Below are 25,987 nucleotides of genomic sequence, written 5' to 3' on the forward strand. Positions count from 1 at the left end.
TGGCGAGCCATTAGAATTTAACGAGGGTGTATTACCCCCCGCGCTAGTTAGCGGGGGTTAGGGGAGTGGTAGCTAGCTACCCCTCCTCCCCCTCACACACAGGTGAATGCTCACTTTCACTTAGAGGTAGGACTTGTCTTGGGGGACAGGGCTGGCGGGCAAATATGTGTAAATAGCCAAGGTTTGTATGGTTAGGAAAAATACAAATTATCTTCGAATTTGTCATTTGTTCCGTAACCGAAATAAAAACCCCGTTATTTACAAAGGGTGACTTACCCCTTAGGTAGGGTGGAAAGTCCCCACGCGTATATACTGAGCTTTGGCTTTACACCGGGGACTCAGAATCCGTGTGAGTCGCACTCGAGAAAAGGAGTCCCTGCACCTCACAAGTTTCTTGCTCCGCAAGGAACCATGTGGCCTACGTAAGCTTGTGAGTGAAGGGAAGAAGTGTGACCCGTCCTAGGCAGTTGACCTGGAGTTCCAGAAGGAACTCTGGGTTAGGACGTTCCCAATACCACCTCGTCAGGGTATGGGGGACGCGACAGTATTGACTCAATACTCGGAACACAAGGAAGCATGGTTTATACCTGCAAGAGGTTCGAGGTCAGCTATGCAGAGACCAGGATGCCTGCTTCCCCGTAGAGGGGATGATGAGAAAGAAGTAAGGGCCAGACATACTTCTTTCGTTCATGCAGACTAAAACCTGATAACAATGCCCTCAACCTTCTGCTACCTGTCCAAAAAGGAGCCTGAGGTTAGACCAGCTGTTGTGTAGCCACCACAGAGCGATAGAAAACGTATCGAGACTCCTGTGGGTCACGCCCTGCAGGAAGCGGGCTGCGAAGGTCATTAGACGCTTCCAGACTCCAGCTTGTAGCACCTGCGTCACAGAGTAGTATTACTCGAAGGCGAGGGACGTTGCGATGTATCCAACATCGTGCTGTAGGGCGACGTGACGGGGGAGGGTCTGGAGACAGGTCGAGATGAATGTCCTTGAGTCCGGGCTGAAGAGGTATACTGGTGACTCTCCCCCATGTCGTCCTTGTGCTCCCAAATCGGCTGCAACTGAGGACAAACTGCAGCTGTTCCCAGCGCTAACCTCTCGATTCCTTTACTGGCAAGAAAGAGAAGGTCTTGGGACATCAGATACAGAATGGAGACTCGAAATCTTGAATGAATCGGACCGAAGGGCCGGGACCCCCCAGATTCTGAGTCTAGCCAACAACTCAGGAGCGAGCCTGAATGTTGCCTTCCCCTCTTCCTTAGAAAGGGGGGAGTCGTAAGAGACCAAGAAGATTGCTTACACACTGGCCGTGGCCAGAGTGAGCAGGAGACCCAAGGCGGAATACAATCCGAGGCCTGTCGTAAAGGGTCTTGAGAAGATCTCTTAAAGGACTAAAAGTCCGAGCCATGCTCCAAGTTGGAGGTCTTCCTCCGACTAGGGCAGGGACGATCGTAGCTTCGCATGAGCGAGGATAGATCTAGCGGGCAGGAAAAAGTTATTCCTTTAAGCCTGAAGGTCAGGGAAAGGCTGAGCGACAGGCTTCATTGCCGAGAGCGGAAAGGAGTTTCCTCCCGCCGAAAGGCAATAAGACCGTTATTGCTGGAGAAGAGGCCTCAAGGGAAGAGGTATATCTCCCACGGCACCAACCACCTTAGACTCTTCACTTTGCCTGGGAGACCCTTGTGGATGACTATCACAGATGACGCGACCTCCGTACCGCGACTGTAGCGGGTTGTCTCTTCTTGAGGAGGAGGCGTAGTGTCTCCAGGCATGAAGCCGAAGCGACGCCCCGGTTCGGGAGAGATGTCGCAGTGTGGTTGCTTGAGTAGTTTGCGCCGTGGGAGAAGCTCTCCCGGGAGTTCCGTCAGGGGAAGCAGAGGGTCCAGAAACCGTTCTGCGCATAGTCCCAGTGGAGCTCTCCCATTGAAAGGTTGACAGACAACCTGGTCTTGTTGAGACCCATTGTCCACAGACAAAAAGGAGGGAAGACGCAGGCGTCGAAGTTGTCCCACCATCACCGGAATGCATCTTGTCAGAGTTTTGAGACTGGGGGAAGAATAGCGGAAGCTTGAGGTTCCAAAGCTGTCGCGATCAGGTCCCCCAGACAGTACTTGCTGGTTACCCAAGGTCAAAGACCCCCAGTTACACTCTCTCTACGAGGCTCTGCTCGGATAGTCTGAGAGAACATTCCCCTGCCTGGAATGAGAGAGCCGATGGTGGTATTGAGAGAATCTCAATCATCCCGGTATCTCTACTGCAAGATGTGAAGGTGTGAAAATGCGTCCCCTGCTGGTTAGAATATGCCAGAATCATGAAGTCGACGCGCACGGGGCGACTCGGCAGGAGCTGTAGGATCTGTAGAGGGGCCAGACTAAGGCCCCTAAGCCTGCCATGAATGATGGAGAGGTATCCTTCAGGTCTTGACCATAGGCCTGGACCGGAACATGCCCCCCCCCCTTTCCTTTGACGAGTCCGGAGAACCGCATCAAGAATGTGGGGAAAGGACGAGAATATCCACTACCATCAAGAGGCTCCATAGGTCAACACCCATTGCAGGAGGAAGTCCGGTTAAACATTGCCTGAAGCCACCGGAACTTGGATCGCCCCACATGGAACTTATCCTGAGGCGACCGTTCGGACTATAGACGGGTCAATGAGGAAAGGAGAACTAGGAAACGTTCCAAGGTAGGGCTGAAAGCTCTGCTTGACTGAGAACAGGTACTGCGACTCTCCTCAGTCTTGCCACAGTCAACCGAAAGGAAGGCTCGGAGGATGTGGTGACAGAATCTGGCGTCTCCAGGTGGTCACCCATCCAAGTACCGACGTTGCTTAACCTCGCTGGACGGACGAGAAGCGGGGTTTCCAACGTGGTAAGGCCGTTGACTCAATATCATGGCCAGATACTCCAGATGTTGAGGCAGAGGAAGAGAAGGCTCCAAGCAAAATACTGTACCATGAGCCCCCACTCATGGTAAGCATCCGGAAGCTTGTCCCGGCGCTGAAGAAGGTCGAACCCGAGCCTACCTGAGTTGACCAGCCCTCCAAACAGCAGAGGAGGTGGAAGCCTGCACCTGAGCGGCCAAGAGGAAGGCAGGGAGAGTTCTCTGGGGAAACAAACCTGCTATGCCACGGCGGGATAGCCACACTGCATCATAAGCAGGAATACTTGCAGTCTAGGCTGAATTCGACGAGCACCCTGGAAGATGGATGGAATGGAAACTGAAAGTACCCGTCCTTCCGATCCAGGGTTTAAGGAGTCCTGTCGCCTCGTTACCAGTCTGATCGATTCTGCTGGTCTACGCTGGCCGAAGTTTGTTCGACAAACTTGATCAGGGCTGAGAGGTCGACTACGGACATCCCCTCTCAGATCCTTCCTTACAAGAAAGGATCGACTGAGGGGGCCGGGGGTGAAGCCGTCGATGATCCTAAGGAAGACCTTCGCCTAAGGTATGGATCATTCTGCCCAACCGGGCAACTCTGCTGACGCTATGGCATAGAGGTTCAGAGACACTGAATTCGCTGACAGAGACGGCAGGCGCGATATCCTTGGCTGATCACAGAGATTGTGCGGGAATGGGCATCGGGAAGCTGTCATTCGGATGAGTAACCTTAAGCATCCTCCCAGCGAAAAACCTGCAATCCTAGAGTTCGTGAACTCCTTTTAGGACTATGCCCCCCCGGGGGAGTCTCCCGTGCCATCTGTTCCTGACAGGAGGAAACTGCAATTGGACACTTTGTCCCAGTTGTCGTAGCCGATAACTTAGGCCGACGTGGTTGAAAGAAAAGGGCGCTGGAGCCCTGCAGAGTCTGGAAGAAAGCGCCTTGGAGGAGTGAAACCGGAAGTCGATTTCCTCCGCACAGCAGCTGTCTAAGTCTCTGTCCTTGGGCACAAACAAACTCTTCTCAAGGATGGAAGGGTGTCTGAGGTCGTCGACCTCCACAGATGAGACACCCGAAGGAAGCCCTCAGTCAGCGCGTCCAGATGGTACAACATCGAGCTTGTCCGCAAGTTAGATACTTAACGACGAAAGGCCAAGGTGCCTGAGCTCGAGAGGAGGAAAGTACCCCTGATCTTCCTGTAGCTTCCTTGAACCAAACCTCGAGTCGTAACCGAGGAGGGAAAGAACCTGGTAAGCTCCCAGAGGAAGGGGTAAGCAGTCACCCCTTGTCCGATGGAGAAATCTCGAACGGAAAGCCCCCCCGCCAAAAATCCTTCCAGGGAATGACGGGGAAGGGCTAACCCAGGTTCAGGAAAGAGGAGTGTTGCTCAGATCTCCCTTAAGTTTCTCCTATTCTTGCAAGTGCCATGCTCTGCGTTTACGGGGTGAGGCCGTGTTCTGGAAATATGCTCCAGAAGAACTTGCCAGGCTGGCCATGCTGCGAAAACCCCATTGGGAATCGTGGTCGCAATCGCCCTGGAGCTCGCGCGACGGTAATTCAAAGATTTTCGCGTGGGCGAACGTGGAAGCGCCCATGCGCGGTAACGCAAACGAAGGTGAGCGAAGGAGCGCAGAAGGAGGGCGAGCGTGGTAGGAAGGGCGAGAGCTGGTGGTCGGCGAGCGATAACCCATAGACGAGCAATGGATACTGCAAGAAATAAGCCGACGTTTGTGCGAAGAAACACTGTAGGTTCGCGCGACGGAACACCATCCGTCCGCGCGATGGAAAAACCGTTGGTTCGCGCGTGGGCGAACATTGGAGAGCATGGGCGCGGACGCGCATGAGCGTAGACGTGCAGGCACGTGGGCGCGCAGGCGAATGGTCGCGCGGGCGCACAGGCAAGCGGTCGCGCAGGCGAACGGTCGCGCGGGGCGAGCGGTCGCGCGGGCGAGCGGTCGCGCGGGCGAGCGGTCGTGAGGGTGGGCAGGTGGATGAGAGCGAGTCCGAGGCGGCGAACGCAAGCGTTAGCGCGATGGCGAGGAAACGCGCTGCCGCGTGGGCGAGGAAGACCGCTGGCGATATGGATCAACAAGCGATCGGTGGTGAGCTGGTGAGCGCTAACGCGCAGGTTGGCGATGGCGCGTTGTGTTATGCCGACGCGATGGTCGAGCAATCGTGCGTTGGCGAGCAGTATGCGAAGGTGAGCGATCGCGAGCAGCATGTGCAGGAGGGCGATCGCGCGATGGTGATCAGCATGCGCCGGGTCGCGCGATGGTGATCAGTATGCGCAGGGTCGCGCGATGGTGATCAGCATGCCAGGGTCGCGCGATGGCGATCAGCCTGCGCAGGTGGGCGGTCGCGCGATGGCGAGCAGCATCCGCAGGTGGGCAATCGCGCGATGGCGAACAGCATCCGCAGTTGAGGGTCGCGCGATGGTGATCAGCATCCGCAGGTGTGCGGTCGCGCGATGGCGATCAGCATCCACAGTTGAGGGTCGCGCGATGGCGATCAGCATCCGCAGTTGAGGGTCGTGCGATGGCGATCAGCATCCGCAGTTGAGGGTCGCGCGATGGCGATCAGCATCCGAAGTTGAGGGTCGCGCGATGGCGAACAGCATCCGCAGTTGAGGGTCGCGCGATGGCGATCAGCATCCGCAGTTGAGGGTCGCGCGATGGCGATCAGCATGCGCAGGTGAGCTAGTAGCTGGCGAACCATGTTCCTTCAGAAGTGTTGGAGAACTTTGGCGTGCCGGCTGTAACACACGCGGGCGATCCGGAGATCGCCGAGAGACAGGTGATCGCTGGCGAGCTGATGATCGCTGGCGAGCAGAAGGCTATGCGTGGAAGCCTGCGCATAGAAGAAGAGTCCTTGACCCCGACCTGAACCGAAGTTCTAGATCGCCAGGGCGAACGTGGGAGCACAGGGCGCGTAACAGGAACCAACAGGAACAGCAGGGATGATCATCTTGAAAGCGCTGACGAACAGGAGAGCGCTGATGAGCAGAAGAGCGCCTGTGCGCTAACACTGAGCAGGAGCAGGAGAGAACACAGCAGAAGGGCGCGCAGGGAAACCCTGACATGCAAGGGAAGAACCCCCGTGGGGGCAACCCTTTGCCCCGAAGGGATCGTTGTCCGCCGGGAGACTGATGTCCGTCGGAAGATCGCTGTCTGTCGGGAAGACCGTTGTCCGTCGGGAAGACCGTTGCCCGTCGGAAGACGAGATCAGACTGCTGTCCATCTGCACCAAGGCGGAAGATCGAGAAAGGAGTTGTAGGCTGCAAACGGAGATCCAAAAAGGCGCCTCAAGCACCCTTATAGGGAGATGAGAGGCCCTTACAACGAGGCGGACGGTGGGCCTTACGGCGAGGGAGGCCAACAGCAACAGCAACAGAAGAAACCTCCGAAGAGGAGTCTCTATGAGTGTACTCTCTCGCGAACGAAAGAGAAACACTTCGTAGAAGAGACTGGTCAGCCAGTGACCTAAAAGGAGCAATCCTCCGAAGAGGAGTTCCTGCAGTTGCCCAGCCCCTTGAGCGAAACTGCAGGTGCGACCGCTCAGCACCAAGAGCATAGTCGCACGAAAAAAAGGCAAGAGAAGAACCCCCCAAAAGGGGAAAAACTCCAGCCTGGACAGGAAAAACTTCCCTCGGAAGGAAAGTTACCCGCCCAAGGAGGCAAGCCTCCTGAGAGTTCTAAAATGAACTGGAGAGCTGTCCGTCGTCACGGGAGTACTTCCAGTAGAAGGAGACACGCCCCTGACGAAAATACAAGGGGGGAGGCAGCAACAGCCGAATCCCCAGGACTCAACCAGACAGCTCACACCGTTGCCATATTACAGAAACGAACTAGATCGGTAACTGTAAAAAATAAAACAAATAATATTAGTACACATTCATTCCCCCGGGAAGGCTCCGAAGAGGAATCCCGAGGGAAAGGAAACAAGAATTACACAACAGGCACGTGCCCTCACAACCACTTACACTCACGGAAGGAGAGCTGTAACCAAAACAGAATTATAACAATTATAATTACAGTATGTAACTATGTAATTATGTAATTTAAAAATGAATGAACACTAAAGAAAGAACGAAAACCCCGAAAGGAATCGTTCTACAAGCTGAAAAACAAAAAACAACTACAATTAGATTCATAACTAATTGAGACAAACGTACGGCGTAGCAACCCCCCCACACGGAAAGGAAGCTACAAGGGCGTAGTAACACGTAGTAAAAGGGTGAACGACCTCAAGAGAGAGAGAGAGAAAGACATAAGTCAAACTCGATCGCCACCCATAAAATTACGCCGTGGTGGCCTAACTGCCGAGGACTCCACGTAGATATCGTACACTACACACACAAATCTGAAAAGGAAACTTACTTATTTCTATACTCAAATATATATACAAACATGAAAACATGTTTACATATATATTGAGTAAATGAAAAGTAAGCGATTAAGTAAAGACAAAACAAACAATGGCTGCCAAGAGAGGACCAAGACAGAGACGTCTGTCACAGTCCGAGCCAAAAGTGAAAGTGAGCATTCACCTGTGTGTGAGGGGGAGGAGGGGTAGCTAGCTACCCCTCCCCTACCCCCCCGCTAACTAGCGCGGGGGTAATACACCCTCGTTAAATTCTAATGGCTCGCCATTTCAGCTGCGCTAAAAGGTAACCCTTTGTAAATAGCGTGGTTTGTATTTCGGTTACGGAACAAAAACATTTCTAAGAACAGTAACATCAAAATAAATATCTCCTATATAAACTATAAAAACTTTAACAAAACAAGAGGAAGTGAAATTAGATAGAATAGTGTGCTCAAGTGTACCCTCAAGCAAGAGAACTCTAACCCAAGACAGTGGAAGACCATGGTAGAGAGGCTATGGCACTACCCAAGACTAGAGAACAATGGTTTGATTTTGGAGTGTCCTCCTAGAAGAGCTGCTTACCATAGCTAAAGGGTCTCTTCTACCCTTACCAAGAGGAAAGTAGCAACTGAACTATTACAGTGCAGAATGGTTGTTTTCCACACGGTTCATCTGCATCAGTGCACAGAATACTTAGTCTGTTGGTGTTTGCAATTGAGGACATAAAGAAGAGAGTGGTCTTTGTGTAAATAATGAAAAGGTTGCTAAATGTGTCATGATCTTCAGTAAAATAAAATCATATTCAAGGTGCACCTCTGCTATTACAGTGCATAATAATAATAATAAATAAAATAATAATCAGTATTTTAATATTGATAATATCAATAAGAATAATAATAATTATAATATGTTATTTTCATTAGTAAAATAAATTTTTGAATATACTTACCCGATGATCATATAGCTGTCAGCTCTGCTGCCCGACAGAAAAACCTACGGGCGGAATACGCCAGCGATCGCTATACAGGTGGGGGTGTACATCAACAGCGCCATCTGTTGAGTAGGTACTCAAGTACTCTATGTCAACACAGAACCAATTTTCTCCTCGGTCCACTGGGTCTCTATTGGGGGAGGAAGGGTGGGTCCTTTAATTTATGATCATCGGGTAAGTATATTCAAAAATTTATTTTACTAATGAAAATAACATTTTTCAATATTAAACTTACCCGATGATCATATAGCTGATTCACACCCAGGGGGGTGGGTAGAGACCAGCATATATGTTAACATTAAGAGCTAAGTATTCCGTATTTCATTTTAGCAGTTATTCAAAATAACAAACATAAAATTAATAAGTACCTGGTAAGGAAGTCGACTTGAACAATTACTCTGCCTTTTTAAGTACGTCTTCCTTACTGAGCCTCGCGATCCTCACAGGATGCTGAGCGACTCCTAGGAGCTGAAGTATGAAGGGCTGCAACCCATACTAAAGGACCTCATCACAACCTCTAATCTAGGCGCTTCTCAAGAAAGAATTTGACCACCCGCCAAATCAACCAGGATGCGAAAGGCTTCTTAGCCTTCCAGACAACCCAAAAAACAACAATAAAAAGCATTTCAAGAGAAAGATTTAAAAAGGTTATGGGATTATGGGAATGTAGTGGCTGAGCCCTCACCCACTACTGCACTCGCTGCTACGAATGGTCCCAGGGTGTAGCAGTTCTCGTAAAGAGACTGGACATATTTAAGGTAAAATGATGCGAACACTGACTTGCTTCTCCAATAGGTTGCATCCATTACACTCTGCAGAGATCTGTTTTGTTTGAAGGCCACTGAAGTTGCGACAGCTCTAACTTCATGTGTCCTTACCTTCAGCAAAGCATGGTCCTCCTCATTCAGATGGGAATGAGCTTCTCGAATTAAAAGTCTGATATAATAAGAAACTGCATTCTTCGACATTGGTAAAGAAGGTTTCTTAATGGCACACCATAAAGCTTCTGATTGTCCACGTAATGGCTTAGTCCGTTTCAAATAGTACTTAAGAGCTCTTACTGGGCATAGTACTCTTTCTTGTTCATTTCCAACCAAACTAGCAAGGCTTGGAATTTCGAACGATTTGGGCCAAGGACGAGAAGGAAGTTCGTTTTTGGCTAAAAAACCAAGCTGTAAGGAACATGTAGCCGTTTCAGATGTAAATCCAATGTTCCTGCTGAAGGCGTGTATCTCACTGACTCTTTTAGCTGTTGCTAAGCAGACGAGGAAAAGAGTTTTCAAAGTGAGATCTTTAAAAGAGGCTGATTGAAGTGGCTCGAACCTTGCTGACATAAGGAATCTTAGTACCACGTCTAAGTTCCAACCTGGTGTGGCCAACCGACGCTCCTTCGAGGTCTCAAAAGACTTAAGGAGGTCCTGTAGATCTTTGTTGTTGGAAAGATCTAAGCCTCTGTGACGGAAGACTGCTGCCAACATGCTTCTGTAACCCTTGATCGTGGGAGCTGAAAGGGATCTTTCCTTCCTTAGGTATAACAGGAAGTCAGCTATCTGAGTTACAGAGGTACTGGTTGAGGATACTGATTTGGACTTGCACCAACTTCGGAAGACTTCCCACTTCGACTGGTAGACTTTGAGAGTGGATGTCCTCCTAGCTCTAGCAATCGCTCTGGCTGCCTCCTTCGAAAAGCCTCTAGCTCTCGAGAGTCTTTCGATAGTCTGAAGGCAGTCAGACGAAGAGCGTGGAGGCTTGGGTGTACCTTCTTTACATGCGGCTGACGCAGAAGGTCCACTCTTAGAGGAAGTGTTGTGGGAACGTCTACTAGCCATTGCAGTACCTCGGTGAACCATTCTCTCGCGGGCCAGAGGGGAGCAACCAACGTCAACCTTGTCCCTTCGTGAGAGGCGAACTTCTGCAGTACTCTGTTGACAATCTTGAACGGGGGGAACGCATAAAGGTCTAGATGGGACCAATCCAGAAGAAAGGCATCTATGTGAACTGCTGCTGGGTCCGGAATCGGTGAACAATAATTTGGGAGCCTCTTGGTCATCGAGGTTGCGAACAGATCTATGGTGGGTTGGCCCCACAATGCCCATAGTTTGTTGCATACATTCTTGTGAAGGGTCCACTCTGTTGGGATGATTTGACCCTTCCGGCTGAGGCGGTCTGCCATGACATTCATGTCGCCTTGAATGAACCTCGTTACTAGGGATATGTTTCGATCTCTTGACCAGGTGAGGAGGTCCCTTGCGATCTCGTACAACTTCATCGAATGAGTCCCTCTTTGCTTGGAGATGTACGCCAGTGCTGTGGTGTTGTCGGAGTTCACCTCCACCACCTTGCCTAGAAGGAGGGACTTGAAGCTTCTCAAGGCCAGATGAACTGCCAGTAGCTCCTTGCAGTTGATGTGTAACTCGCTTTGAACCGCATTCCACGTGCCCGAGCATTCCCGACCGTCCAACGTCGCACCCCAGCCCGTGTCCGATGCGTCCGAGAAGAGAAGGTGGTCGGGGGTCTGAACAGCCAGTGGCAGACCCTCCCTGAGGAGAATGTTGTTCTTCCACCAAGTCAGTGACGACTTCATCTTCTCGGAAATAGGAACTGAGACCGCTTCTAGCGTCTTGTCCTTTCTCCAGTGAGCAGTTAAGTGAAATTGAAGGGGGCGAAGGTGGAGTCTCCCTAACGCGATGAACTGGTCCAGTGATGAAAGCGTCCCTATCAGACTCATCCACTGTCTGACTGAACACCGGTCCTTCTTCAGCATGGACTGGATGCATTCTTGGGCTTGACTGATTCTGGGGGCCGACGGAAAAGCCCGAAAAGCTTGACTCTGAATCTCCATTCCTAGGTAAACTATAGTTTGGGATGGGACGAGTTGGGACTTTTCTATATTGACCAGGAGACCCAATTCCTTGGTCAGATCTAGAGTCCACTGTAGATTCTCCAGACAGCGACGACTTGACGCAGCTCTTAAAAGCCAGTCGTCCAAATAGAGGGAGGCTCTGATGTTTGCTAAATGCAGGAATTTGGCAATATTCCTCATCAGTTTGGTAAAAACTAGAGGTGCCGTGCTTAGGCCAAAGCACAGGGCTTGGAACTGGTATACAACCTTCCCGAAAACGAACCTTAGAAAAGGTTGGGAATCTGGGTGGATGGGGACGTGAAAGTACGCGTCCTTTAGGTCTAACGAGACCATCCAGTCTTCCTTCCTGACCGATGCTAGAACCGACTTTGTCGTCTCCATGGTGAACGTCTGCTTTGTGACAAAGACATTCAGAGAAATGACGTCTAGCACCGGTCTCCACCCTCCTGCCTTCTTCGGCACTAAGAAGAGGCGGTTGTAGAAGCCCGGGGATTGATGGTCCCGGACTATGACTACCGCTCCCTTTTGTAGTAAGAGAGACACCTCTTGCTGTAAAGCTAGCCTCTTTTCCTCCTCTCTGTACCTGGGAGAGAGGTTGATGGGAGTCGTTGCTAGAGGGGGCTTGCGCAAGAATGGAATCTTGTACCCCTCCCTGAGTAACTTCACAGACTGTACATCTGCGCCCCTGTTCTCCCAGGCCTGCCAGTAGTTCTTGAGCCTGGCTCCCACTGCTGTCTGAAGAAGGTGGCAGTCAGACTCTGCCTCTAGAGGACTTGGAACCCTTCTTCTTGCTCCCACGTTGACTTCCGGCACGAGCACCTCCTCTGCTGGAGGCTCTGCCACGAAAGGGCGGAATGAACCTTGACGCTGGAGAGTCCATCCTGGGTCTAGGTACGGAGGGCAAAGGGGTGACTTTGCGTGCGGATGACGCCACCAGGTCATGGGTGTCTTTCTGGATCAAGGAGGCAGCAATCTCCTTGATCAACTCTTCAGGGAAGAGACACTTCGAGAGTGGAGCAAACATAAGCTCCGACTTTTGACATGGGGTGACTCCAGCTGACAAGAAGGAGCAAAGGTGATCTCGCTTCTTGAGGACCCCAGACACGAAAGAAGCCGCAAGCTCACTAGAACCATCCCGAATGGCTTTGTCCATGCAGGACATGATGAGCATGGAAGTTTCCTTATCAGAAGGGGAGGTCTTCCTGCTCAATGCTCCCAAACACCAGTCCAGGAAGTTAAAGACTTCGAAAGCGCGGAAAACTCCCTTCATAAGATGGTCCATGTCCGAAGGGGTCCAGCAAATCTTGGAGCGTCTCATAGCCAGCCTGCGGGGAGAGTCTACCAGACTTGAGAAGTCGCCCTGGGCAGAGGCAGGAACTCCCAAGCCGAGAACTTCTCCCGTGGCATACCAGACGCTAGATCTGGAAGCAAGCTTGACCGGGGGAAACATGAAGGATGTCTTCCCAAGTTGCTTCTTGGACTGCAACCACTCTCCCAGTACCCTTAAAGCTCTCTTGGACGAGCGAGCGAGTACGAGCTTCGTAAAGGCAGGAGCTGCTGACTGCATGCCTAAAGCGAACTCAGAGGGAGGCGAGCGTGGTGCTGCAGACACAAACTGGTCTGGATATAAATCCTTAAAGAGCGCAAGCACTTTCCTAAAGTCTAAGGAGGGAGGCGTGGTCTTGGGTTCTTCGATGTCCGAGTGTTGGTCGTCAAGATGTGCAGCTTCGTCATCATCAGAGATACCATCGTCTGAATGTTGAGGAGGAAGAGGCAACGGAGTGGGCTGGACGGCTGAGTCCGGCAGCACGGGTGCATGCGTGGCTGCACTGGACCCAACATCATGCCACTGTTGGTCAGTCTGAGAACTGGCAACAACCAAAGCTGAGTGGGTGCGCAAAGAGTCTACTCCCGACTGTGGAAGGATAGCGGAGACCACCGTGGGTTGCGGAGGCTGACGCACCGCGTCAAAACACGGCAGCCTAACTCCACCCTCCTGTTGTTGTGGTAGCTCACGCACGGCAACGGAGTGCTCCGTGCGTCTGTGAACGTCAGCATGCGTCTGGCAGGGTCGACTGCGCATGGGTGGAGGAGCTCTCACAGCCGGAGTGTGGGAGCAGGCAGCCTCAGCGTCTGCTGGGTGCACAACCGTGGCAGGTTGTAGGCTAACGGGTGCAGCGTCAACCTTCTCCGCAGCCAGAGTGTGGGAGCAGGCAGCCTCAGCGTCTGCTGGGCGCACAACCGTGGCAGGTTGTAGGCTAACGGGTGTAGCGTCAACCTTCTCCGCACGAAACTCCTGCATAACCGCAGCTAACTGAGTCTGCATAGACTGCAGTAAAGACCACTTAGGGTCTACAAAAGCGGCAACAGACGGAGTTACTGTCCGTTGTGACTGAGGGTCTAAAACAGCGGGTGCGGCAACAGACGGAGTTACTGCCTGTTGCGGTACCACTTTGCCTCTCTTGGGAGGTGTGCAGTCGTCGGAGGACTGCAGCGAGTCCAAACTGACCCAGTGGCTACACCTGGGCCGTTGGACTAGCTCGGAAGGGACCTTACGTTTAAGAGGCCGTGAGACCTTAGTCCATCGTTTCTGTCGAGAAACCTCTTCCGCAGACGAGGAATAAATGGGCTCACTCGTCTTCTTGTGGGTGGGACGATCTCGGTAAGATACGTCCGAAACCACGGAGGGTACGTCTGTACGCTGATTAAAGCCTGTCGAACCCTTTGGTCGTACGACATTGCTTCTCCCCTGGGCTTGGGAGCTTGCAAGAGGTCCCGGACTGGGAGGACGACAGGCACGAACAGACGCACCCTCATGCGTAACACTGACACTTTTCACTGCACTGACACTCACTTCACTTCCCACTGCACTTTTACCTTTCAACTCTCTGACGTCAGCCATGAGTTGATTGCGGTCATTCGCCAATGACTCGACTCTCTCACCTAGAGCCTGAATGGCACGCATCATATCCGCCATTGAAGGTTGATGAGAGCTAGCAGGGGGGTCGGGTGCAACCACTACAGGGGAAGGAATAGGTTGAGGGGCATGGGGAGAGAAAAAATCAATTGAGCGAGACGAACTCCTCCTGATCCTATCCTTCTCTAGCCTACGTGCATATTTCAGGAATTCTTGAAACCCGAATTCCGAAAGCCCAGCGCATTCCTCACATCGATCTTCCAATTGACAGGCTTTACCCCTACAATTGGAACAAACGGTGTGCGGATCGATAGAGGCCTTCGGAAGACGCCTTGAACAGTCCCTAGCGCTACATTTCCTGTACTTGGGGACTTGAGTAGGGTCAGACATCTTGAATTAGTCAAAGGGGGGAATTCAAAATCTATCCAAGTCGTCAACAAATAATCCAAATCCAAAAAAGAATGCAAGGAAGTATTGAAGATAACTTCTGCACAGCGATAGCTAATAACCAGAGATGAATACTTCACCAAATAACGTGAAAATCAATCCAGAAAACAAGAGCGTATTCAGTAGGTCTTGCCGGTGGCACGACAGAGAGAAAATTGGTTCTGTGTTGACATAGAGTACTTGAGTACCTACTCAACAGATGGCGCTGTTGATGTACACCCCCACCTGTATAGCGATCGCTGGCTTATTCCGCCCGTAGGTTTTTCTGTCGGGCAGCAGAGCTGACAGCTATATGATCATCGGGTAAGTTTAATATTGAAAAAAAACAATTCATATTAATCAATGAAAAATAACAATCCCACTATCTTCAACAGCTGATCCAAGACTACTGCATAGGGAAAAATCTGTCTAAAGGACATCATAAACTTCTCAAGTATTCTAAACCGTCTGGTACCGTGAGAATTAGCAGTGCACGCGGTTAGTAAATCACTACCCTCTGGAGATTCTTCCACATGGGACAGCATGTGAAGATCCTCATTGATTCCTAATTTGCACAGTTGAAACTGTACGGATTCAATCTGGTCATGTGAAGCGGGCCTTAAACTTTTAATGAGGTAAACGTAGTTGCTGGCGGGTGGATGGTAAGTCTCCTCAACCCGCCAGGTGGAGCAACCCTCAATTTAAATTCAACACAGGACTTGCAGGGTGGGTGAGGTGGGTAGTATAACTTAAAGGATTCGCATTTGTATAGTTAAGAGAAATACAAATTACTTTTAGAAAATTGTGATTTGTTCTTAAATGAATACAAACCATTGTCCTTTAACAGGGGAATCATTCTTAGGAGGGCAGAAGTCCCTATAACCAAACTGGCTGGTTAATGGACCCGAGATATGTCAATGTACTCTAGTCCTGGTGAGAAGCAAAAGTCAACCTCCTAACAACCTGAGCATAAAGCTGTCACAGGTGTAGGCTAGGTAACTACAGTACCAGGTGCTGGTAGGCAGTCATGAAAGAATCTACAGTAGAACTCGGACAGTGTCATTTAGTGTTTTCTAGTGCTATATTCTGTTTCTTTTGATTTGATCCATGCTTGCAGTTACCTTTGCTTGTGTAAGTTCCATTGAATTTTACATTCCTTAATTACTGGTCTATGTCATCAGAGGGTGAAAACAAAAACATGATCAATCTTAGCTCTTGTTTTGATGTTACACCAGGTGTTGTGGGTATATAGTAATCCTGTATACAATTTGGCATGAATTTGCTTGATTTGGGAAACATTTTCAATATAATGGACAGACCTTACCTCCTATTAGTAAGTTATTATTATTATTATTATTATTATTATTATTATTATTATGATTATCAATTATTATTATTACTAGCTAAGCTACAACCATAGTTGGAAAAGCAGGATGCTATAAGCCCAAAGGCTCCAAGAAGGAAAATTAGCCCAGTGGGGAAAAGAAATAAGGAAATAAATACACTATAAGAGAAGTAGTGAACAATTAAAATAAAATATTTTGGAACAGTAACATTAAAATACATCTTTCATATATAAACTACAAAAACTTCAAAAACAATAAGAGAAAAAGAAATAAGATAGACCATTGTGCCCAAGTGTACCCTCAAGCAAGATAACTCTAACCCAAGACAGTGGAAGACCATGGTACAGAGGCTGCAGCACTACCAAAGACTAGAGAACAATGGTTGATTTTAAAGTGTCATTCTCCCAGAAGATCGATTGATTTGAAATTCTCTGGTATCCTGAACATTGTAGGTCATTGAAGCCGATATTTATTATTGAACCTGCCATCCTCACCTTGAGCCTCAAACTGATATCTATTTCTTTCGTTGCTATAAGTGGTGCATTCTGTCAACAAATGCCTCTCTGTCAAGGGTACCAAATAGTTGTCGCAATATGGTTGGTGTTGGCCAGTTAGCAGGAAGTCGAGTGTCAATGTGGAACGATCTTCCTAATCAGGTAGTTGAATTAGTAGAACTTCAAAAATTCAAACTTGCAGCAAATGTTTTTACAGTGAACAGGCTGACATAAGTCTTTTTATAGTTTAATATATATGTGAAATATCTGTTTTAATGTTAATGTTTTTAAAATATTTTATTTTAATTGTTCATTATTTCTTATACTGTTTATTTTTTTCCTTATTTCCTGGGCTATTCTTCCCTGTTGGAGCCCTTTGGCTTATAGCAGGCTTATAGCATCTTCCTTTTCCAACTAGGGTTGAAGCTTAGCTAGCAATAATAATAATAATAACCAAGTTTGATCAATATGGAGACAACATAGAGTAGTCTCCCACTTTTAGGGGATCATGTTAAACCTCCAAGGGGATATAAAATTTGTAATTTCTCTCATCTTATCTCCAACTAAACTATCCCAATGCTGTTGCCAATTATTATAAATCAGATTCTTGATATTAGGTAAAAAAAATCAATACAGAGAATAGGATACCTTCATGGTAGCAACTCAGATGCAGCATTCTTTTCCAGTTAATCTACCCTCTCATTTCCAAACACACGTACGTGTGCCGAAACCCAACAAAATCGAACCGTTGTACCTCTCAGTCCAATAATAAAAAGCCACTCTAAAAATCTTTAAAACTAAATGGTTACTGATATTAAAAACTTCTGGAGCTTGTAGCTTTTTGCATCATAAAAAATGGTAAAATTTCCCTCATCTTTTCATACTGTTTTTTCAAAACTGGTTAGTATGCTATATAGTTAGGCAGTAAATATAAAAGGTACTAGAGGAAGTACACCTCTACAATTAAAATTAATACTATTTACTCCAAATCCAATGCCAGCACCAGATTTGTTACCATCACTATATACAAAAGTCGATCCTCCTAATTTAGAAGAGCCCCTTATCAAAGCTAAAGAGTCTCTTTTACCTTTAACAAGAGGAGAATAGCCACTGAATAATTACAGTGCAGTAGTTAACCTCTTGCGCAAAGAAGAATTGTATGGTAATCTCAAGTGTTGTCAGGTGTATGAGGACAGGCGAGAATGTGGAAAGAATATGCCCGACTATTTGGTGTATGTGTAGGCATAGGAAAAATAAATTGTAACCAGAGAGAGGGATCCAATGTAGTACTATCTGGCCAGTCAAAGGACCTAATAACTCTCTAGCGGTAGTATCTGAACGGGTGGCTGGTGGCCTGGCCAACCTGGTACAATGATAGCTTAGGTTACTAATTTAATTTGTTTAGGGAGAAAGCTCACATAAAATACTTGTACCCTAAAACATTTTTTCCCATAAGAAATAAAGAAAATTCACTCAATGCATTCCATAAATCTATAAATACATTTACTAAATAAACTAATTTTTAACAGTTCTGTAAAGGTAATTATTGTACAAATTATAACCCCTATTCTAAGAGAGGAATAAAAATGATATTTTAATTATATAATAAATTTTTGAATATACTTACCCGGTGAATATATAATAGCTGCAACTCTGCGGCTCGACAGACAACATACTTAAAAAACTCGCGAGCGATCGCTATGCAGGTTGCGGGTGTGCCCACCAGCGCCAACTGTCGGCCAGATACCACTCTCGAATGTAAACAAAACCTTCAATTCTTCTCGTCCCGCTGCGTCTCTATTGGGGAGGAAGGGAGGGTCGTTAAATTTATATATTCACCGGGTAAGTATATTCAAAAATTTATTTTATAATTAAAATATCATTTTTAAATATTTAACTTAGCCGGTGAATATATAATAGCTGATTCACACCCAAGGAGGTGGGTAGAGACCAGAGTTAAATATGTTTACAGCGTATAAGCTAAGAGTTTTTTAATTTTGACAGTTATCAATATAACAAAACCAAAATAAATAGGTACCTGGTAAGGAAGTTGACTTAGACGATTACTCTGCCTTGTAAGTCTGTCTTCCTCACGGAGCCCAGCGATCCTCTTAGGATGCTGACAGACTCCCAGGAGCTGAAGTATCAAGGGCTGCAACCCATACAACAGGACCTCATCAAACCCCTAATCTGGGCGCTCTCAAGAAATGACTTTGACCACCCGCCAAATCAACCAGGATGCGAAAGGCTTCTTAGCCTTCCGAACAACCCATAAAAACAACATTAAAAAACATTTCAAGAGACAGATTAAAAGGATATGGAATTAGGGAATTGTAGTGGTTGAGCCCTCACCCACTACTGCACTCGCTGCTACGAATGGACCCAGTGTGTAGCAGTTCTCGTAAAGAGTCTGGACATCTTTCAAGTAAAATGACGCGAACACTGACTTGCTTCTCCAAAAGGTCGCATCCATGATACTTTGCAGAGATCTATTTTGCTTAAAGGCCACGGAAGTTGCTACAGCTCTAACCTCGTGCGTCTTAACCTTAAGCAAAGATCGGTCTTCCTCACTCAAGTGTGAATGAGCTTCTCGTATTAACAATCTGATAAAATATGACAAAGCATTCTTTGACATAGGTAAGGATGGCTTCTTAACCGAACACCATAACGCTTCAGATTTACCTCGTAAAGGTTTAGTACGAGCTAAATAGAACTTAAGAGCTCTAACAGGGCATAATACTCTCTCTAGTTCATTGCCTACGATCTCCGATAAGCTAGGAATATCGAAAGATTTAGGCCAAGGACGAGAAGGCAGCTCATTCTTGGCTAGGAAACCAAGCTGCAGAGAACAAGTGGCTTTTTCTGACGAAAAACCGATGTTCTTGCTGAAGGCATGAAGCTCACTGACTCTTTTAGCCGAGGCCAAGCATACCAGGAAAAGAGTCTTAAGAGTGAGATCTTTCAGGGAGGCTGAATGTAAAGGCTCAAACCTGTCTGACATGAGGAATCTTAGGACCACGTCTAAATTCCACCCAGGCGTAGCCAAACGACGTTCCTTAGAGGTCTCAAAAGACTTAAGGAAGTCTTGCAGATCTTTATTGTTGGAAAGATCTAAGCCTCTATGCCGGAAGACCGAGGCCAACATGCTTCTGTAGCCCTTGATCGTGGGAGCTGAAAGGGAGCGAACTTTTCTCAGGTATAAGAGAAAATCAGCGATTTGGGCTACAGAGGTACTGGATGAGGATACGGACACTGACTTGCACCAGTCTCGGAAAACTTCCCACTTCGATTGGTAAACTCTAATGGTAGAAGCTCTCCTCGCTCTTGCAATCGCACTGGCTGCCTCCTTCGAAAAGCCTCGAGCTCTCGAGAGTCTTTCGATAGTCTGAAGGCAGTCAGACGAAGAGCGTGGAGGCTTTGGTGTACCTTCTTTACGTGCGGCTGACGTAAAAGGTCTACTCTTAGAGGAAGACTTCTGGGAAAGTCTACCAGCCATCGAAGTACCTCGGTGAACCATTCTCTCGCGGGCCAGAGGGGAGCAACTAACGTCAACCTTGTCCCTTCGTGAGAGGCGAATTTCTGCAGTACCTTGTTGACAATCTTGAATGGTGGGAATGCGTAAAGATCTAGGTGTGACCAATCTAGGAGAAAGGCATCTATATGTATTGCTGCTGGGTCTGGGACTGGAGAGCAATAGATTGGAAGCCTCTTGGTCAACGAGGTTGCAAAGAGATCTATGGTGGGTTGACCGCAAGTCGCCCAAAGTCTCTTGCACACATCCTTGTGGAGGGTCCATTCGGTTGGAATTACTTGACCTTTCCGACTGAGACAATCTGCTAGAACGTTCAAGTCGTCCTGGATGAACCTCGTTACTAGGGAGATGCCTCGATCTCTTGACCAGATGAGCAGGTCCCTTGCGATCTCGTACAGAGTCAGTGAGTGGGTACCTCCCTGTTTGGAAATGTACGCCAAGGCCGTGGTGTTGTCCGAGTTGACCTCCACCACCTTGCCTCGAAGGAGACTCTCGAAGCTTATCAAGGCCAGGTGAACTGCCAAAAGCTCCTTGCTGTTGATATGCATGCTCCTCTGACTCGAGTTCCACAGACCTGAGCATTCCCGACCGTCCAGCGTCGCGCCCCAGCCCAAGTCCGAAGCGTCTGAGAAGAGAACGTGGTTGGGTTTCTGAACTGCTAGGGGAAGACCCTCTCGTAGACTGATATTGTCTTTCCACCAAGTCAGACAAGTCTTTATCTTTTCGGAAATCGGGATCGAGACCGCCTCTAGCGTCTTGTCCTTTTTCCAGTGAAAAGCTAGATGGAATTGTAGAGGTCGGAGGTGTAGCCTTCCTAGCGAGACAAATTGCTCCAGGGATGATAGCGTTCCTACCAGACTCATCCAATTCCTGACTGAGCAACGTTCTTTCTTCAACATCTTTTGGATGACGAGCAGGGCTTGATCTATTCTGGGGGCCGACGGAAAAGTCCGAAAAACTGGACTGTGAATCTCCATCCCTAAATACAGAATAGTTTGGGATGGGATCAGCTGGGACTTTTCCAAGTTGACTAGGAGTCCCAATTCCTTGGTCAGATCTAGAGTCCAATTGAGATCCTTCAGACAGCGATGACTGGAAGAGGCTCTGAGAAGCCAGTCGTCCAAATAAAGGGAGGCTCGGATGTCCGATAAATGGAGGAATTTTGCCACATTCCTCATAAGCCTCGTAAACACGAGAGGAGCCGTGCTTAGGCCAAAGCACAGGGCCCGAAACTGGTACACCACATCGTCGAAGACGAATCTCAGAAAAGGTTGGGAATCTGAGTGAATGGGGATGTGGAAGTAAGCGTCCCTTAGGTCGAGAGAGACCATCCAGTCTCCCTTTCTGACCGCTGCTAAGACTGACTTTGTGGTCTCCATGGTGAACTTCGTCTTTGTGACAAAGACATTCAGAGCACTGACGTCTAGCACCGGTCTCCAACCTCCTGTCTTCTTTGGTACTAGGAAGAGACGGTTGTAAAACCCCGGTGATTGAAGGTCCGAGACTTTGACCACCGCTCCCTTCTCTAGTAAAAGAGACACTTCCAGTTTCAGGGCTTGTCTCTTTGCTTCCTCTCGGTACCTGGGAGAGAGATCGATGGGGGACGTCACTAGAGGAGGTCTGCGTACAAAAGGGATTTTGTACCCCTCTCTGAGCAACCTCACAGATTGTTGATCTGCGCCTCTCTTCTCCCAGGCTTGCCAGAAGTTCTTGAGTCTGGCACCTACTGCTGTCTGAAGTTGCGGGCAGTCAGACTCTGCCCCGCGAGGACTTGGATCCTTTCCTCTTTCCTCTCTTCCCTTCGGCACGAGCACCTCCCCTGCTGGGGGCTCTGCCACGAAAGGGCGGAATAAACCTGGACGCTGGAGTGTCTATCCTAGGTCTAGCAGACAAGGCAGGCAAAGGGGGAACTTTGCGAGCCGAGGACGCAACCAAATCGTGGGTGTCCTTCTGCACTAAAGACAAGGCTATTTCCTTAACTAAGAGTTCAGGAAACAAGAACTTAGACAAAGGCGCAAAGAGTAGCTCAGATCTTTGACAGGGCGTCACTCCTGCTGATAGAAAAGAACACAGCGACTCTCGTTTCTTTAGGACTCCTGACGTGAATGAGGCGGCAAGCTCGTTGGATCCATCGCGGACGGCCTTGTCCATGCAGGACATAATGAGTAAGGAGACATCCCTATCGGCTGATGAGATTTTCCTACTCAGGGCTCCCAAACACCAGTCCAGGAAGTTAAAAACTTCAAAAGCCCTAAAGATGCCTTTAAGTAGATGGTCCAGGTCTGAGGATGACCAACTAATCTTCGAGCGTCTCATGGCAAGGCGGCGGGGAGAGTCTACAAGACTTGAGAAGTCACCCTGGGCAGAGGCAGGAACTCCCAAGCCGAGAACTTCTCCCGTGGCATACCAGACGCTCGATCTAGACGAGAGTTTAGATGGGGGGAAGGCAAAGGCCGTCTTCCCTAAACTCCTCTTGGTTTCCAACCAATCGCCTAACAGCCGTAAAGCTCTCTTGGATGAGCGAGAGAGAACGAGTTTTGTAAAGGCTGGCATGGCAGCAGGAACGCCTAAAACAAACTCAGACGGCGGCGAACGAGGAGCCACAGAGATAAAGTGTTCGGGGAACAATTCTTTAAAAACAAGCATGACTTTTTTAAAGTCCATAGATGGTGGAACTGCTTTAGGCTCATCTAAATCTGAAGGCTGATCCTCAGGCTGGGGTTCAGCAACGTCCTCATCTGAAAGTTCCTCATCTGATAACTGATGAGAAAACGGCAAAGGGGTAGGCAACGTTTGACCCGCAGCGTCCGGCCGCACTGGTGCATAAGTGACGGAGCAGGACGCAGCGTCCTGAAACTGCTGAACAGTCTGGGAACTGTCAACAACAACAGGTGCGCGAGGACGCACAGCGTCCACCCGAGACTGTTTAGACCGTCTGGGTTGTGCAGTCAACACCACACTGGGTTGCGGAGGTTGACGCACCACGTCAAAACAAGTCAACTTTGATGGTTGGTGAACGTCTTGAACGTCACCAGTCGCATCAGGGAGTTGCCTAACGTCAACGTGCGGCTGGAAATCCACACGGGACCGCATCGGGGGAGGTACAACCCCAACTGGTTGACGCGAGAAAGCTACATCAACGTCAACAGGACGCACAACAGAACGCTTGGATGGCTGACGGCCAGTATCTCCATGAGAAAAACGGCTAGGTTCAACGGAAACCTTTTCTGCGTTGTAGTCTTCCGTAAGGGACGCAAGCTTAGACTGCATGTCCTGCAGTATAACCCATTTAGGGTCTACGGAAACGGGTGCGGTAACAGACGGGGTTAGCGACTGAGACGGCACAACTTTGCCTTTCTTAGGCGGTGAGCAGTCATCAGATGACGGCAACGGGTCCGAACTGTCCCAGTGACTACATCCGGGACGTTGGACTTGTCCTGAAGGGACCGACTTGCGTTTCAAAGGTCTAGAGACCTTGCTCCATGGTTTCTTACGTGAAACGCCTTCGGACGACGAGGTAAAAATGGGCTCTCTCGTCTTATGGTAGGGGCGATCTTGACGAGATCCGCCTGATACCAAAGAGGGAACGTCTGTTCGCTGATCAAGGCCTCTCGAACCCATAAGTCGTACGACATTGCTTCTCCCCTGGGCTTGGGAGCTTGCAAGAGGTCCCGGACTAGGTGAACGACAGGCACGAACAGACGAACCCTCGGTCGCAACACTGTTCACAACACTTTGCATAACACTAAGCACTTTCCCACTTTCCGCCGTGGCACTTTGGCACTTGAGTTCCTTCACGTCAGCCATGAGTTGATTACGGTCACTTGCTAAAGCCTCAACTCTCTCCCCCAAGGCATGAATAGCACGCAACATGTCTTGCATAGACGGCTCCTGAGTGCTAGGAGGGGGGTTAGGAACAACCACTACAGGGGAAGGATTAGGTTCAGGGGCATGTGGAGAGGAAAAATCTACAGACCTAGATGAACTTCTCCTTACCCTATCTCTCTCTAGTCTGCGTGTATATTTATCAAATTCGATCCAATCGAATTCCGAAAGGCCCACGCATTCCTCACACCGATCTCCCAATTGACAGGTTTTACCCCGACAATTGGAACAAACAGTATGAGGGTCGAGAGAAGCCTTTGGAAGACGCCTATTACAGTCCCTAGCATTACACTTTCGAAACTTAGGAACTTGAGAAGGGTCAGCCATTTTGAATTAGTCAAAGAAAATTCCAAAAACGATCTAAGTCATCAACAAATAATCCGATTCAAAAAAGAGTTCAAGAGTTTATGTTGAAGAAAACACCTGTACTGCGAAAGCTCAAACCAAATTAAAGTACTTCACCAAATATGATGGGAAAACTCCAGGTTCTACAGCGAGTAAAAGTACGTCTTGTCGTCAACGTCGACAGAGAAGAATTGAAGGTTTTGTTTACATTCGAGAGTGGTATCTGGCCGACAGTTGGCGCTGGTGGGCACACCCGCAACCTGCATAGCGATCGCTCGCGAGTTTTTTAAGTATGTTGTCTGTCGAACCGCAGAGTTGCAGCTATTATATATTCACCGGCTAAGTTAAATATTTAAAAATTAATAATTCACAATGAAAAAAGGGAATATTTGAAAAATTAGCTTGTACTTTACCTTTGAGGAGGGTCATGGCTGGCATGAGAGATTCAAGAGAAAAGGAACAGGAGGAGAAGGCAGTTGGTGCTTAGAAGGAGAATCACTCTCCATGAGGACTTCTGTGAGTTCCCTCCATTGAATGATCTTCACATTCACTAATTGAATCTGTTGATTTACTCTTTCAGGATTTGATCGTCTTTTATTACACTTACGTTTAATTATTACAAAGAACCTATCAAGAAACGACTGATTTTTCATTTTCTTTAAAATGGCAGGGAAACAAGCCATTGCATTATTGATAAATAGATTCACTGCTCGTCCTGTTAAAGCTGATCTGATTGAACATGGCGGGAAGACTGTGTGAGTGGCCTATGGGGACAGTGTAACTGCTTTTTACATAACATGTGAGTCTCATTTGTTCTTGACCACGAAAAATGCCCATATGGCGCAAAATTTTTTCACAGGCCTACATTATGTAATAGGCATAAAGCAATTAAAATTTGTATGCTCAAATCTTAATTTGCTCCTATTCAAAGTTACTTGTAACCTGAGGTACTACCGTAGCTGCTTAGTGATCTGTCAGCAGTAACTATCACACCTCATACAACTATTAAAGGACAAAGGTTTGCATTCATTTACGAACAAAGTACAGCACTGTAAGTCTTAGTGCTATGAATTATATAGAACAAAACGCTATCCCAACTAATTATATTATGATGCTTACCCGTTCTGTTTCTGAAGAACCTATGTGCTTCAAGGAAAGCCGCTTCATGTGTACCTTCCCAAGATGGATTTAATCTTAAGAAAACCCAGGCCTATAAGAGAATATTTTAAATCATCATGTTGGTGAATAAACCTTAGATTTCTATAATTTAAAATATTTCAAGAAGAACAATTACATAGAGCACTTTTTTTTTGTAAATGACAGCACTACTAACGAGTAATGATATGTACTGTACTGTACTTACCTTTAGCATTACATAAACGCTAAACTCTGTCTGCATTACATACAAATGAGGAGAGGATAGGAGTTCATACAACAAATCAGGAGAAATGTGTCGTAATGTTCCGGGTTGTTCAGTTACCTGTTAGGAAACAAGTATTTATATACAATGTTAAAATTACAAGAAATGTTAACTACAATCATGGTTCTTTTCATTTTCCTTTTTGAGAGAAAGAGAGAGAGAGAGAGAGAGAGAGAGAGAGAGAGAGAGAGAGAGAGAGAGAGAGAGAGAGAGATTTAAGGTTTCCTGACATTTAAGGTCATTGCTTCCAAAAGAGAGAGAGAGAAAGAGATAATTTGTTTATTCATTGTTGTCTAGAATGGCGACTTAGGATTGTGTTTTTAGTTCTATTAAAAAAATAAAGAATAACGACTGAAAATTATTCGATCTAAATTGCTTACAAAAATCTTCAATAGTTAAACATTACAGCTTGTGAAGTAATGAGATCAAATATTCATTTAAAAGGAAATTAGAAAATTATATTGAAAACTTCATATATTAGGTATATACAGTCATACCTCTCTTCATGAAAGAATTTACTGT

At 47.8% G+C, this 25,987-nt stretch overlaps 1 protein-coding gene across 1 annotated transcript in view; it reads right to left on the reverse strand.

Moving 5' to 3' along the window:
* The window catches only part of gcl (germ cell-less), a 151,970-nt gene that overhangs the window by 64,789 nt on the left and 61,194 nt on the right, over positions 1-25,987 (reverse strand). The window contains exons 7-8 of the mRNA XM_068344079.1: positions 25,409-25,525; positions 25,165-25,255 (exon numbers count right to left, since the gene is read on the reverse strand). Of these exons, the coding sequence (XP_068200180.1) occupies positions 25,165-25,255; positions 25,409-25,525 (208 nt within the window). The remainder of the gene's footprint in view (positions 1-25,164; positions 25,256-25,408; positions 25,526-25,987) is intronic.

Source organism: Palaemon carinicauda, chromosome 20, assembly GCF_036898095.1.
Source record: "Palaemon carinicauda isolate YSFRI2023 chromosome 20, ASM3689809v2, whole genome shotgun sequence".
Taxonomy (NCBI): domain Eukaryota; kingdom Metazoa; phylum Arthropoda; class Malacostraca; order Decapoda; family Palaemonidae; genus Palaemon; species Palaemon carinicauda.